This window comes from Typopeltis vanoorti, chromosome 4 (genome assembly GCF_054136105.1).
Source record: "Typopeltis vanoorti isolate ZY-2024b chromosome 4, IOZ_Tvanoo_1.0, whole genome shotgun sequence".
Lineage (NCBI taxonomy): Eukaryota > Metazoa > Arthropoda > Arachnida > Uropygi > Thelyphonidae > Typopeltis > Typopeltis vanoorti.
In genome coordinates, this window is record NC_143552.1 from 18,326,992 (window position 1) to 18,342,296 (window position 15,305).

At 35.4% G+C, this 15,305-nt stretch overlaps 1 protein-coding gene across 1 annotated transcript in view; it reads right to left on the reverse strand.

The window, feature by feature from the left end:
• Positions 1–15,305, reverse strand: part of LOC150107135 (small ribosomal subunit protein mS39-like) — a 369,834-nt gene that overhangs the window by 163,909 nt on the left and 190,620 nt on the right. Inside the window, exon 12 of the mRNA XM_090391018.1 lies at positions 8,333–8,411. Within this exon, the coding sequence (XP_090247144.1) occupies positions 8,333–8,411 (79 nt within the window). The remainder of the gene's footprint in view (positions 1–8,332; positions 8,412–15,305) is intronic.

Sequence of the window (15,305 nt, forward strand, 5' to 3'; positions counted from 1 at the left end):
AGTGTAAGAGCGGCAATGTTATATAATTGTGTTAATGACAGGAATGGGTTTTATCATAGAAATATTGATGAGAAGAGAACGATTTTGTCTTTGTGTTCATCTGTCTTGGACCTGGACCCATCAAGCGTGTGTAAAGATGCAACATTAGAGAAGAACAGAGTTCTGCAAGTTGTCCAACCATGTTATGCAGACTGCAGACAAGAGTACACAAAAGAACATGCAGGTGGATTATTGTCTGTACACAGATGCCAGGAATATCAGAAACAAAGGGGTAGAGTTTGTTGCCTTAGTCAACATGTTAGGACCTCAGACTGTAGTCATTAGTGAGACCTGGCTATCAGAATTGGACATACTAACTGGTAACGAGTGTAATGGATACACTCTATTTTAAAGAAGGATAGAGAGGATAGGAGAGGAAGAGGGGTGGGTGTACTGCTAATGATATTAGATGATTTGAATCCAGTTAGAGTTGAGACATATGATTGTAGTACTTCTACAAAGTATTCATGTGGCAATGAGTTGGAAGCCATCTGGTGTGAGATAGAATCCAACAAGATCAATTACATAGTGGGTTGTTACAAACCTGGTGGATCTGTTGCTAGTAATGAAGAAATGCATCGTCATATAGAAAAGATGACCGCAAAAAGAGTAATCATAATAGGAGACTTTGATTATCCAAATACTGATTGGGCAGCAGTAGAATCTCATGGGAAGAATGAAAATGCATTTATTGAGCTGTTGCAGGACAATTTTGTCAAGCAGCATGTGACAGAAAGAACTCTAGGTCAAAGAGTGTTAGATTTGATTATAGTGTCAGAGGGTGCTGTAGTTAAAGACATAACTATTCTGCCTCCGGTTGGTGACAGTGATAACGCGGTACTCACTTGAGAAGTTGATCAATGTTCCATTCAGAAAAGGTTATTATGTCCTGAACTACAAAGCAGGAAATGATGACCAACTGAGGAGTACACTGAGTTCAGTGGAATGGGATTGATTGCTAAATGGAAAGAATATTGACAGTGCATGGGAAGCATTTAAACAATACTTAGATGATATAATATCATCATGTGTCCTGAGAGTTCGAAGAATAAACAGGTAGGAGTCAAATGGAAGTGTAATCGTATAAAGCAAGAGATTCATAAGAAAAGGTTGATGTGGAAGGAATACCATGTGCATAAGGATGTCTGTTATGCATGTCTGTTATGCAAGTCATAAGCAGCATGCTAGAATAGTCACAACTGTTGTACGAAAAGCAAAGTCTTTGTATGAAAAGAAACTATCTCTGCATGCTAAAGACAACTCAAAAGAATTCTATCGATATGGTGCAAGTAAAAGAAAGAATTCTTATTTTTAGAGGTACCTGTGGTATAGTATAATAATTAATAAATAACATGTAAGTCCACAGTAATAACTTTAATTAATAAATAAGGTACAGATATTTCATACTAAAACTAATAGTATATCTTCAGTGTTACAAACAGATAGGAATGGAATACAAGTAACGAACATTCGGTGGATCACCTATTAAAATAATGTTATCGCAAGCTAGGAAATGAAAGAAATTAATAAATAATTAATATTGAAGATAATTGGTTTTTTAATGATTACATAAAATAAAAGTCTCCCAGATCTTCGAGAGAGAGAGAGAGAGAGAGAGAGAGAGAGAGAGAGAGAGGCAATCATTTCAATTTAAATTCAGTCGGTGTAAAATAGCTTCACAACTTTCTTTGAAGAGGCGTTCATATTTGAACCTGCATCTATGAAGGAGAATAGTTTTATCCCACTGGATATTGTGGGTAGTGTTAATACTGTGTTGTGCTAGACCAAACTTCTGAGGTTTGTTGTAATCAATATAATATTGATGTTACCAGAATTTTTCTTTTTAAATGATGTGATATCATCATGTGTCCATTAGTTGACACAGTCAAATTATTATATGAAATTACCCTCAAGATATCACAAATATTTTCGAATTTGTTATCTGTTCAGGTTATTTTAGTTGGAAAAACAAGTTTTACAAACAAGTTGAAGGTACTGCCATGGGTAGCCCTTTGTCTCCACCTCTGGCTAAATATTTTTTGAAACAATTCAAAGAGACTATGTATTCATCCATTCACCCTCAACTATCACTTTGACATCATTATGTTGATGATATTTTTGCCATTTGGTCACATACTGAAGATGAGCTTTCCACCTTTCTACAACAGATAAATAGCCTTCACCACCATATCCAATTCACCATGGAAAAGAAAAATTCTGGTACTTTACCAATTTTGGACATCCTGCTTACTCGAACTTCCTCTGGTACCTTATCAACAAGCGTCTTTCGAAAGCCTACATTTACTGGCAGATACATTCATAAAAAGTCTGCTCACCACACTTCTCAAAAATTTGGCATTCTTAAACCTCTAATTAATGGGGCACATAAAGCTTGCTCTTCTCCAGAAATCTTACAACAAGAATTTTCCATCATTAAAAAGTTAATGGAATCTAATAATTACCACCCTAATCAAATCCAACAGATAATTGAATCTTATGTTCCAATGTCTAAGGTTTCTTCATCAGTCTGCAGAGTTCCAATCCCCTACATTCCAAGAATCTCAGAACCTATAGGTAGAATTTTAAAAAAGTACCAATTCATTCCCGCGTATATTCCTATCAACAAAATTTATTCCTTATTGCCTTCTACAAAAGATAAACTGGCATCTCTATCTTTGGCAGGGGTTTACCAAATACCATGTGAATGTGATGTTTCTTATTTTGGACAAACAGGCCGTTCTGTAGGAAAAAAGAATTAAAGAACATCAATATTATATCGATTACAACAAACCTCAGAAGTCTGGTCTAGCACAACACAGTATTAACACTACCCATAATATCCAGTGGGATAAAGCTATTCTCCTTCATAGATGCAGGTTCAAATATGAACGCCTCTTTAAAGAAAGTTGTGAAGCTATTTTACACAGACCAAATTTAAATCGAAATGATTGTCTCTCTCTCGAAAATCTGGGAGACTTTTATTTTACGTAATCATTAAAAAACCCAATTATCTTCAATATTAATTATTTATTAATTTCTTTCATTTCCTGGCTTGCAACAGCAATGTATTTTAACAGGTGATCCACCGAATGTTCGTTACTTGTATTCCATTCCTATCTGTTTGTAACACAGAAGATGTACTATTAGTTTTACTATGAAATATCTGTACCTTATTTATTAATTAAAGTTATTACTGGACGTACATGTTATTTATTAATTAAAAGAAAGAATAACTCTTCTAAGTACAGATGGCTTGAGGGTTACAGAAACAGAAGAGGTTGTTCAATTAATGAGTGCCCATTTTGTTAAAAGCTATCACCCTGGTGTACATGACATTCAGCTCATTGCTACCTCTTTACCAAATGAAGAAACTCAGATGTATGAGGACGAGGTATTAGAGCTGTTGCAAAATCTGAATAACAATTCAGCAATAGGGCCTGATGGGATATCAGCATGTGTGCTAAAAGAGTGTTCAGCTGAACTGGCTATTCCTTTGATCAGGCTGTTTAATATGAGTCTCAGAACAGGAAAGATTCCACAGGAATAGAAAGAATGTATGGTAATTCCATTGCACAAGGGTGGTGCAAAGACCAATGTATCGAACTATCATCCGATTAGTATCTCAGGAGTGGTGGTGGTGATGATTTTGGAAAAACTGGTTAGGGCTCAGAATTGAAAATGGGTTGACAGTGAATCTCTACTTTGCAATGAGCAACATGGGTTTACTAAGGTAAGGTCATGTTTTAGCAACTTGCTCACATTCTATAGCAATGTTAACATTGAACTAGAAAGGAGAATGGATACACCACGATATTTTTGGATTTTGCTAACGTTTTCGACAGAATAAAGCATGGTGAATTGGTGCATAAATTGGAGAATATGGGTTTGGATTATAAAATATTAGCATGGATAAGAGAATGGCTGACTGACATATATGAAAAAGTGGTATATAGGGTATGTGAGTCTGCAAGATTTAAAATAACCAGTGGAGTACCACAAGATCAGTGCTTGGTCCACTGTTATTCATCTGTACATTAATGATGTTGCGAAGGATTTGACAAGCAACATACAGCTATTTGCTGATGATGCAAAGATAGGTGGGGTAATCAGGAATACTATTGATATGCAGTATTTGCAGAATGATTTGAATAAGCTGGAACTGTGGGCATGGGAAAATGGATGTCAGTAAATGTAAAGTTATTCACTGTGACGTGATTAGATATCCGATGTCATTAAGATAATTGCAATGCTGAAACAAACATTCACATGTAAAGATAAGGATAATTTAAGATAATTATCCTTATCTTTACATTTTTTAAGATAATTTTGCCTCTTTACAAGGCCTTGATAAGACCTCACTTGGACTATTGTGCACATGTCTGTTCTGGTTTCTGTTGTGATTCTGCTACAGTGGCTAGAGTGCAAAAGAGTGTTAAAAATGATATAATGAGGATCTTATAGGGTGGTGCATGATTGGAATGGATTCAAGAATAAGTATGATACATTTTAGAAATTATGGACTTTACAACCATGTTATAAATAACTATTTTAATTTCCCGACGTTTCCACTTTCATATTAAGGTCACCATCAGGAGTATATACAAGGACAAGCTGAGTTACATTTCATACAGTAAGCTAAAGAAACAATGATTTGATCACCGGTTATTCAACTGGCATGACCTCTAGTGAAAAAAAAAAAAAAATAGATAAAATTAAAAATTAAATATTTAGAAACTACATCAAAGCTAAATTCTATTTAAGATAACATGGGAGAAACATTCTTTCATATTGATAGTTTTCTTACAGTATAGTGATGTCCTATTTTTAACATGACAGTTGTTATATTAGATTTAAGATTCTGGATTATCTACAGTCCTGTTTATAGTTAGCTCTTAGGAAAAATGATTCCGTAGGTAGAATATGTGCCTTCCATATGCTTGGGATTTTTAGACCATGATTATTGTTCAGATTGGGGTGGCTGATAAGAATCTCACAAACTTCCTTAAATTTGCATTCATACCATGTTTTGGTGTGATGTAAACAACTGGTGCTTTTCCAGTCAATTCTATGTAAAGTGTTCAGGGCATGATCAGAAAGGCCAGTTTCACCATAGTTATTATATTTATTGTGTCGTTTATGTTCCTTTTGTCTGATAATAACTGTGCAATCTTTTTCCCCCTATATATGGTAGATTACTGATGCAATAAATACGGTGTACTCCAGGGTGGGCCAGCAGAGGAAGTGGGTCTTTGGATGAGTTGAGTAAGCTTTTTAATTTTGCAGGAGGTTTAAAGGTGGCTTTGAAGTTGTATTTCTGTAGTATTCTGTTTATTTTATCTGATGTTCCTTTAATGTAAGGAATGGTTATAGTTTTATTGTAGTCTAGTTTATCTTTGCTTTTTATTGAGGTTTTGTAGAGAATTTTGTTAATAGTGTTTTGGCTGTAACCATTTTTTAGAAACGTATTGCTGATAACTTTAAATTCGTTTTTCAGCACTTGCTCATTGGAGCAGATCTTCAAAGCCCTGTTTTTAGAGTATTAATGACACCTAGTTTTTGTGTTGGGTGGTGGTAAGAGTTTATGCATATATATTGGCCAGTATGTGTTGGTTTCCGGTAAACAGTGAAGGAAAGACTGCCAGAAGGAAGACGTGTGACAAGTGTATCTAGAAACGGAAGTGTTCTGTTTTTCAATCTCAATTGTGAACTATATGCATTTGTGTTGTTTGTTTAGGTGGCTAAGGAAAGTGTCTAACAGCCATGGAGCCAGATCATGAAAACTTAAAACATCGTCAATGTATCTAAGCCAGACTTTGGGTTTCAAAGGAGAGGAATCTAGAGCATGTTGCTCAAAATGTTCCATAAAAAAGTTAGCAATAGGGGGAAAATGGTGATCCCATGGCTGTAGGTAGGAAGCATTTTGCAATACAAAATAACCAGAACATGTGCAAAGAATGCTGTGATACGTGGAGGGAATTTGTTCTGTAAAAGAAGGATTGAGTCAATGATTGGGACATTCGTAAAGAGAGCAGAGACGTCAAAACTGACTAATAAATCATCTTTTTCTAATGTAATGTCTTTGATTATGTTTATGAAGTGCTGTGTGTTTCTGATATAGGAGGGGGAATGACCTACCAACTCCTTGAGTGTTTCTGCTACTTTCTTGGCTAGGTGATATTCGGGCTGTGTATACCTTCTAGATTCCTCTCCTTTAAAACCCAGTCTGGATTAGATACAGTAACGATGTTTTTGCGATCTGGCCCCATGGCTGCCAGACACTAGACACTTTCCTTAGCCACCTAAACAAACAACACAAATGCATACAGTTCACAATTGAAATTGAAGAACAGAACACACTTCCATTTCTAGATACACTTGTCACACGTCTTCCTTCTGGTAGTCTTTCTTTCACTGTTTACTGGAAACCGACACATACTGGATAATACATATATGCATAAACTCCTACCACCACCAAACACAAAAACTAGGTGTGTCATTAATACTCTAAAAAACAGGGCTTTGAAGATCTGCTCCAATGAACAAGCGCTGAAAGACAAATTTAAAGTTATCAGCAATACTTTTCTAAAAAATGGTTACAGCCAAAACACTATTAATAAAATTCTCTACAAGACCTCAATAAAAAAACAAAGATAAACCAGACTACAATAAAACTATAACCATTCCTTACATTAAAGGGACATCAGATAAAATAAACAGAATACTACAGAAATACAACCTCAAAGCCACCTTTAAACCTCCTGCAAAATTAAAAAGCTTACTCAACTCATCCAAAGACCCACGTCCTCTGCTGGCCCACCCTGGAGTACACCGTATTTATTGCACCAGTAATCTACCATATATAGGGGAAACAGGATGCACAGTTATTATCAGACAAAAGGAACATAAATGACACATTAAATATAATAACTATGGTGAAACTGGCCTTTCTGATCATGCCCTGAACACTTTACATAGAATTGACTGGAAAAGCACCAGTTGTTTACATCACACCAAAACATGGTATGAATGCAAATTTAAGGAAGCCTGTGAGATTCTTATCAACCACCCCAATCTGAACAATAATCATGGTCTAAAAATCCCAAGCATATGGAAGCCACACATTCTACCTATGGAACCATTTTTCCTAAGAGCTAACTATAAACAGAACTGTAGATAATCCAGAATCTTAAATCTAATATAACAACTGTCATGTTAAAAATAGGACATCACTATACTGTAAGAAAACTATCAATATGAAAGAATGTTACTCCTATGTTATCTTAAATAGAATTTAGCTTTGATGTAGTTTCTAAATATTTAATTTTTAATTTTATCTATTTTTTTTTTTTCACTAGAGGTCATGCCAGGTGAATAACCAGTGATCAAATCATTGTTTCTTTAGCTTACTATATGAAATGTAACTCAGCTTGTCCTTGTATATACTCCTGATGATGACCCTTAATATGAAGGTGGAACATCGGGAAATTAAAATAGTTATTTATAACACGGTTGTAAAGTCCATAATTTCTAAAATGAATGCTGATCACTCTGCCACACTAAAACAGAAAGGAATAAGTATGATAGCTGGTGCGTGTAGTATGTGGCCTCCCTTGATGAGTTCCTGACTCCCTGGAGGTCTCTCTTAATAATAATAATGGATGTCAATTTAATGTGGAAAGGTGTAAAGTTATGCATTCTGGGATACAAAGATTACAAGCTGTATACCACACTGAGTTATGTGTACTCCAGGAAATTAAGGAAGTCAGGGAAATGGAGAGTAGTAGATAGAGAGTCGACGTTTAGAGAGCATATTAAGAACACACTGAAAAGCGAAGATAAGGGAGTTACCATTCCAAGAATAAATTGAGGGTTCATGGGTTGCAAAATTTGGTTGATGGGTGAACGAGTGTGTGTGTGTGGGGGGGGGTATGATAGAAACATTTAAGTTACTTAAAGAATTTTATAAGATTAATATAAAGGAACTATCAGCAGTTGGTTACAGGAGCAAAACGAGAGGTCTCTGACAACACAAAACAGCATCCCTGAAGTTGGATAAGGAAGTGCAGCTAGCAAGGGCATGATGACTTTCCTTTGGAGAGTGGTGAATGAATGGAATGGGTTACCCGAGTCATTTGTGATTACTTTGATATGAATGGTTTTAAGAGAGAGGTAAGCTAGATATTGTGTTGATAGTTTGAGTCTGCCATGATAAGTCTTAGGACTCCATGGAGGTGCCTGCACAATAATAGTAACTTTAATGGAAATATTAAATAGTAATTAAATAAACACTTACTTGAGGAACATACTTCAGGTAGAATTTAAAGAAGTTGTCCATCATTTCTGTATTACAAAGTAATTTGAAAAAGTGTTGACTAGAAAATAAAATAAGAAAATAACAGAAATTTATTAGGAAAAATGGTGCTAAAAAGTGTTGAATGTTTCTTTAAGTAACATTACTTAAAGAAACATTAAAAATAATACTTGACTATGAAATTAACTTAATAAGGATAGGAAAGAAAGTAAACTTGTAAGAATAGCATAACTGTATAATAATAACATAGTAAATGTGAAGCCATATGTTCAACCCTTTAACTCAGTGTTTCTCAACGTGGGACAATTTGAATTTTTTTTTTTTTGGGGGGGGGGGGGCAATTAGTAAAAAATGTACATGTACATATTTATATTATACTTTTTCAGAATTTGGCTGACTATTATGCTTGGGGGAGGGGCACCAAAACCTTTGAGGCGTTGAGGTGGGGCATGATCCAACAAAAAAAGTTGAGAAACACTGCTTTAACTGCTACGGTCGAGTTAACTCGAGCAGAGAAAAAAATGGGGACCTTGCTATGAACGAGTTAACTCAATTTTTCATCCTGCATACAGACAAATTGGCCCTTCAGAACACACGCAATTTACAGCCAAAAAATACTAGTTGTGTTGGAGGGATGGCGTTAATGTGGATTATTGGTAGTAGAGGTTCGGGTGGAGACTGAGAGTTGTACAGTAGGTGTTCGCAGCACGATGCATAAACCATATAACTGCGGGGATTTCTGTGATGTCACAATATGGCGTCTACCAGTAAATATCCACGTTATCTTAGTGATGATCAAATTGATGAATTGTTAACAACAAATGAGTCAGGAGAAGAATTGTCTGAGTTAAGTGAATTGTGTACTTCAGATGAAGAAGATCCTGGTGACTCTAAATAAATTAATGTGTCTAAATAAATTAATGTTTGCTTAATCAAGTGGACAACCCCTTGATTATGCAACTTTTAAAAAACACTATTATTGCCATTTTTGTGAGTGAACAAGTGTATATCAAGAATGTATGATGCTGTCTCCGAACTTCTTACTTCAGTAAGAATTTTAATCGATTTTATTTATAAATTTTTTGCAAAATTAATTCAGCACATGGGACAATGTCAGTAGAATATAAAATCAGCAGTTAAAGGGTTAAAGTTGAGTCCATTAACTTGACATCCATAATTTGCATAGGATATTTTGGTATGTCCTCAAAGTAAAAGCATGCATGGAAATCATCTAAAACAACACAAGAAAAGTAATTTCAAACAGCATTTTTGCACAGTGAATTCATTTCATTCAATTCAACTGAAATTAGAGTTATGTAGACAGTTTATTTATTGTCATTTGTAAAGCATAACTTTATATTTTGAAAATTTTGTTATTAAAAAAATGATCTGATTGAAACCAAATTTGAAATGGCTTTACAAATCCTAAAAACTAAATTCCATCCAGTTGAATTAAATTATTATTATTATTATTATTATTATTATTATGTGACACCTTCAGGGAGTCCAAAGACTCATCAAGGGAGAGTGTACCAACAGCATCAAAAGATTGATCCTTCCAACTACTAACCGCGCTCAAACTTGCTTAACTTTTTACGAGCCATTAGCAGAGGCTCTACCAATCGACCAAATTATTATCATTTTGAATTGCATTTCTAAATTTTGATATTAAAAAACATGGTTTTACTCAAACCATCTTTAGTGTTTTGAGATAGCCAGAAAACTTTTAGTGAAGAACATAAACTTTAATAAATTTAGTTTAATCCTTTATCCAAGTGTAAGCATACAAAGTTTGCACCTGAAGTATCTTCAGGACTGAGGCAACTTGTGGTAAAGGTGAACCGAGCTCTCATTACTCCTTGTCTTAGTATCTCCCATAATGCAAGCACATCTCCTTGGGGACATGTATAATGCTATGCATTAAGGGAATAGCCAACTACCCAGAGCCAGAGGTGGTAATACCAAGGTGGAAGCAATGGAGAAGTCATATTTACCTATACGAGTTGCCAAAAGGTGTCTCACCTTATTATTAAAAAAAAAAAAAAAAAAAAAAAACTTCTCCAGAATTTTAAATCTTGTCCAACAGAAATTTTATTTAAATATGAAATCTGACATATAAAAAAAAATTAAAAAAAAAAATCCATGCCAGATAAATCTAATATAGCTTTATTAAGACATAACCATTTTAATAGTATTAACTCACAGCATCCATATAAAAACAAAATTTTAAAAAACACTTATTATTAATATTAATTGTGATTATTAAGTGCCATGCAATAGAGGAAACTTTTAGGGTTTGAGAGTGCCAATCTGGTGATAGTAACAGAGGATGAGTCCATAATCAAGTAAGCCAAATTGCCTCTGATTGGAGAGCAATCATGCAGTCATGACTTGGAGGGTTGCCAAACATGGAATTTTCAGTTAAGAAAACGTATACACTTTGTGACCACTTTATTAGGAAAACCTCCCCATTTAGAAACATAAGCATTCCTAAAGACTGAGTCACGTAGCTATATAAATATAAATCAGGCAGATAGGCATCCAACTGCTCTGTTTTTTGTGTTTGATGCATCAGAAGGGGTAAAAGGCATAAGATAAATGACTTTGAGTGTGGTGTGATTTTGATGTCAACAGCACACAAATATCTACTCTTCTTGGCTTTTCCTGCCATAACAGTGTTTAGGGTGTACCAGGAATAGTATAATAACCAGAAAACTTCAAGCCAACAACAGTCCTATGGACAAGGTCAGAGAACAATAGCAAGGATTGCAAAATGTGACAGGATGGCCACAACCAGTCAAATCACAGCTAAGTACAACAGTGATAGAGTATCATCTTGGAGTGCACAGTTCCTTTGCATGCTGACATGGATGTGATACAGGAGCAGCTTCAGTGGGCATATAATCACCAACACCGGACAGCTGAAGACTGGAAAAATGTCACCTGGTCTGACGAGTCCCAGTTTGTACTGTATCATGCTGATGGCAGCAACACGACAGCATGAACCCTTCCTGCCAAGTAGCAACAGCTTAGACTGGTGACGGGAATGTTTTCTCGACACACATTAAGTCCCCTGATGCCAGCTGAACACTGCCTGAATGCCATAGCCTATCTTAGCATGGGTGCTGATTATGTTCCCCTATTCATGGTTGCAGTTTACCCACTGGCAAACAGGTGCTTCCAACAAGACAGTGCATCATAAACCAAAGCACAGTGCATTTGAAGTGGTTCAAGGAACATGATAATGAGTTTCCTTTACTTCAGTGGCCAGTTCACTCCCTGGACCTCAATCCAATAAAGCATCTCTGGGATGAGGTGGAATCAGCAGTTCGTAACAGCAACATGACACCATCCAACCTTAACAATTGGACAATGCCATTGTGACAATATGGGAAAATATTTCAGAGGAAGATTCTAGACACTTAGCTAAATCAATGCAACAGAGAATGCAACTTTTCTTAAGGCAACAGGGATCCCACTCATTATTAAATGCTGTTCCTAATAAAGTGGATACTCAGTGTAAATGGATATACAGACAGGCAATTATGATGTTCTTAGGAGGTAGGTCAAAGTAGTGCCATGTAATAAAAATCTACAAGGGATGTTAGCAGCATTAGACTGTATATCCAAAGTCAGAAGTATAAATTGATGGACAGATATTAAGCAACACTGTTAAAAAAGGAATGGAGGGTATATATGGTGAAAAAGTGTTCATAGCTCAGTCAGTATAGATGAAGAACTTTGATGGAAAGTGCTGGTTCAAATCCTGTCTAGGATACAAAGAACCTTTATCACAGCTTTTCAACTGAAGGCAAGTTAACAAGTCTCAAACAGAGGTGGCAGGGCTTTTCATTCCCCAAATTAGCCATATGTAAGACATAAAATACTTACAAAATATTTATCTTTAGAGGGCTGCAGCAGAGGAATGAGAGGAAGTTCACTGAGTGTGTCAAAGGAAATCCTAGAGATATTTTGATATGTGGTGGATAAAAGGAAGAAGGATTATGGAAGAATAATCTTAACAATTGTTGATAGAAGCTTGGTAACAAAAGCTGAAAATAGATGAGTTACTGAGTGACCTCTTTGTCCAAGTGAAGATATTGTAGTGACAGATATAACAGGAGCTGGTGTAGGAATAGAGCTTGATAAATTTGAAGCACTTAGGATATTGCAGCTCAATGGAAATATGGACATGGAATTAGATGGAATATTAGCCCATGTATATAAAAAAAAAATCATACTGTACTGTCACTGAATAAGCTGTTTAACTTAAGCCTCATTACTCTGGTCAAGTTCTAAAGAAGTGGAAGGACAAAATAGTGAAAATGAGTGATAATAAGGTCACATCTAGATTACTGTGTGGATGATGAGGAATGAGGAAGTTGTGGATTATCATCGTGGAATGCTCATGAATGCGCATAAAGGAGACTTCAAGACAGATGTAGCAAATTATGAACAAATCAGTGCCATGCAATAAAATCTTGAGGGGGGGAGGGGAGTATTGGAAGTTGGTCAAAGACATAATTCAGGAAATGGGCAGATAAGAATATATTCTCTATGTGGGACAGCATGACTCTGTCAGGGTAGGTTATACTGAGGCATAACCTACCCTGACATACTCAGCATAACATTGAAACGTAATCCAAGAAACTGGTGAAAACTAGGGTTTGCAAATATTGGTGGTATGGTAATGAGTTCAGAAGGCATATGGCAGCTCATAGGATGACTTGGTTATTGAAGAACATGCTAAAAAGCAGAAATAAGCAAGTTATCATTCTTTTTTTGTATAAGGCTACGATATGGCCACATCTAGATTACTGTGTGGATGATGAGGAATGAGGAAGTTGTGGATTATCATCGTGGAATGTTCATGGTGAGAATAGATTGGGGGTTTTGAGTTGGAAAGTTGGTTAAATGGCAGAAAAGAGATGGATATAGTTTTATAGGATTGATGCAGAGGAAAATTTTCAGTACCTAGCCTAGATGGGACAGAACAAGGAGTCATTCCTAGATTCCTCCCCCCTTTGATTATGTATGGATTATTGTTTGGAAATTACATCTGAAGCAATTAAAACTATGAGGTGAGTGTGTTATATCTGTTAATTGAGGATCTGTTAATTGTTGGATGAAAAATTTGAATTTTTGGGAGAAAAATCCATATTACTTCTGTACTAGATAGCTCTCCTTCAACTGAAAAGCACTATTACAAACAGCTCACATACTAGATCAGTGTTTCTCAACCTGTGGTCTGCGACAATGGGACAGGTGGTCCGCAGGCAGACATAAATTAATTAAATAAATATTTTTTTTAATTACTCAAACAAAACAAATTAAAATTGAACAAATAAAAAATATTGAAATAAAATGGATACTTAAACAAACCAACAAATAGCAGCAAAATGTTCATCCTATGAACATTTACCTCTCTTTTATTACTCCTTATTCTGCCACTACAAATTATTGTAGCGACAGAATGATGAGTAATAAAAGAGGGGTAAAGTGAACAACAATATGGTTTTATTGCTTCTAGCTTCCCTTGCTGTTTTGTCAGATTTGAAGTGAACATGCGTTATCCACATTTCAACCAATTGCTTGTTGTTTATTAATTTTTATTATTGAAGATTTTCTTCCTTCAACCAAGGCTCAGTATATCTTCAGATGTGCTAAGTGATACTTGGACAAAGTGTGTCATTTATTTTTATATTTTTTGAAAATATTTTTCAGTAATGGAAAAGTGCTTAGAACTATGACTTTGAAAAGCAAATGAAACAGGTGATGTTAATCCTAATTGTGATACACGTATCGAAATGGCGAGTAAATCTGATACTATTAAAGTAGAAGAAACATTTCAAAGACAAAATACAGTAGGAAATATAACAGTTTATATTTGGAATTCAAGTTTACTTGGTGTGGAGATGAAAGTGAACAGAAACCTCAGTGTGTTAAAGTGTTGTCAAATGAGTGCATGAAACCTGAGAAACTCCGACGAGATTTAGAAACTAAATATTGTGATGTGAAAGTCAATTGAATTTTTTCAGCGACATGAAATCATGGGAAAGATACGGTTTCAGCCATGGGTTCAATATATATATATATATTTTTATGTTCGGGCCATATATGAGAGGTTGGCTGGTCAACCTATAGTACTTTAGTACTGTATATGGGTAAATATTAATACGTTATTGTAGTGATTAATAGCAAGGAACTGGAAGCATCCTATCTATCAAGTTTGCACATAGTGAAAACAGGGAAATCTCATTCTATCGGGAAAAATTTGTTACTTCCAGCTATAAAAGATGTGGTAAAAACTGTTTGGCAACAAGTTACTAAAAGATGTTGATTTGATTCCTCTTTCAATGACACTGTCGGTTGCAGAATTAATGATATAGCAAGTGATGTAGAATCCCAGTTAATCGAAACAGTTAAGAAGAGCCCTTATTATGCGTTACAAATAGATGAGACTACTGATTTTACAAATGATACGCAGTTAATATGCTACGTAAGATATATGCATGATAACAACATTCATGATGATACTCTGTTTTGTAGACCTTTGTCATCCCGAACTGGAGAAGAAATATTTCACACTCTCAATAATTACATAATACACAAAGGGATCCAGTGGGAAAAATGTATAGGCTTCTGTTCGGAGGGAGCTCGCGCTCTTACAGGAAGGCATAGTGGGGTTGTTTCTAAGGTCAAAGAAGTAGCTCCGGATATGAATTGGGTGCATTGTTTTATACACTGGGAAGCGTTAGCCTCCAAAGGAATGCCACCAGAATTTAAAACTGTGCTATACAATGCTGTCAAACTAGTTAATTTTATTAAAGCTCGACCGTTAAATAACAGGTTATTTTCAGTACTCTGCGAAGAAATGGGCAGTGAATATACACAACTTTTGCTTCATTCTGAAATTTGCTGGCATTCCAGGGGCAAAGTATTAACAAGGTTATTT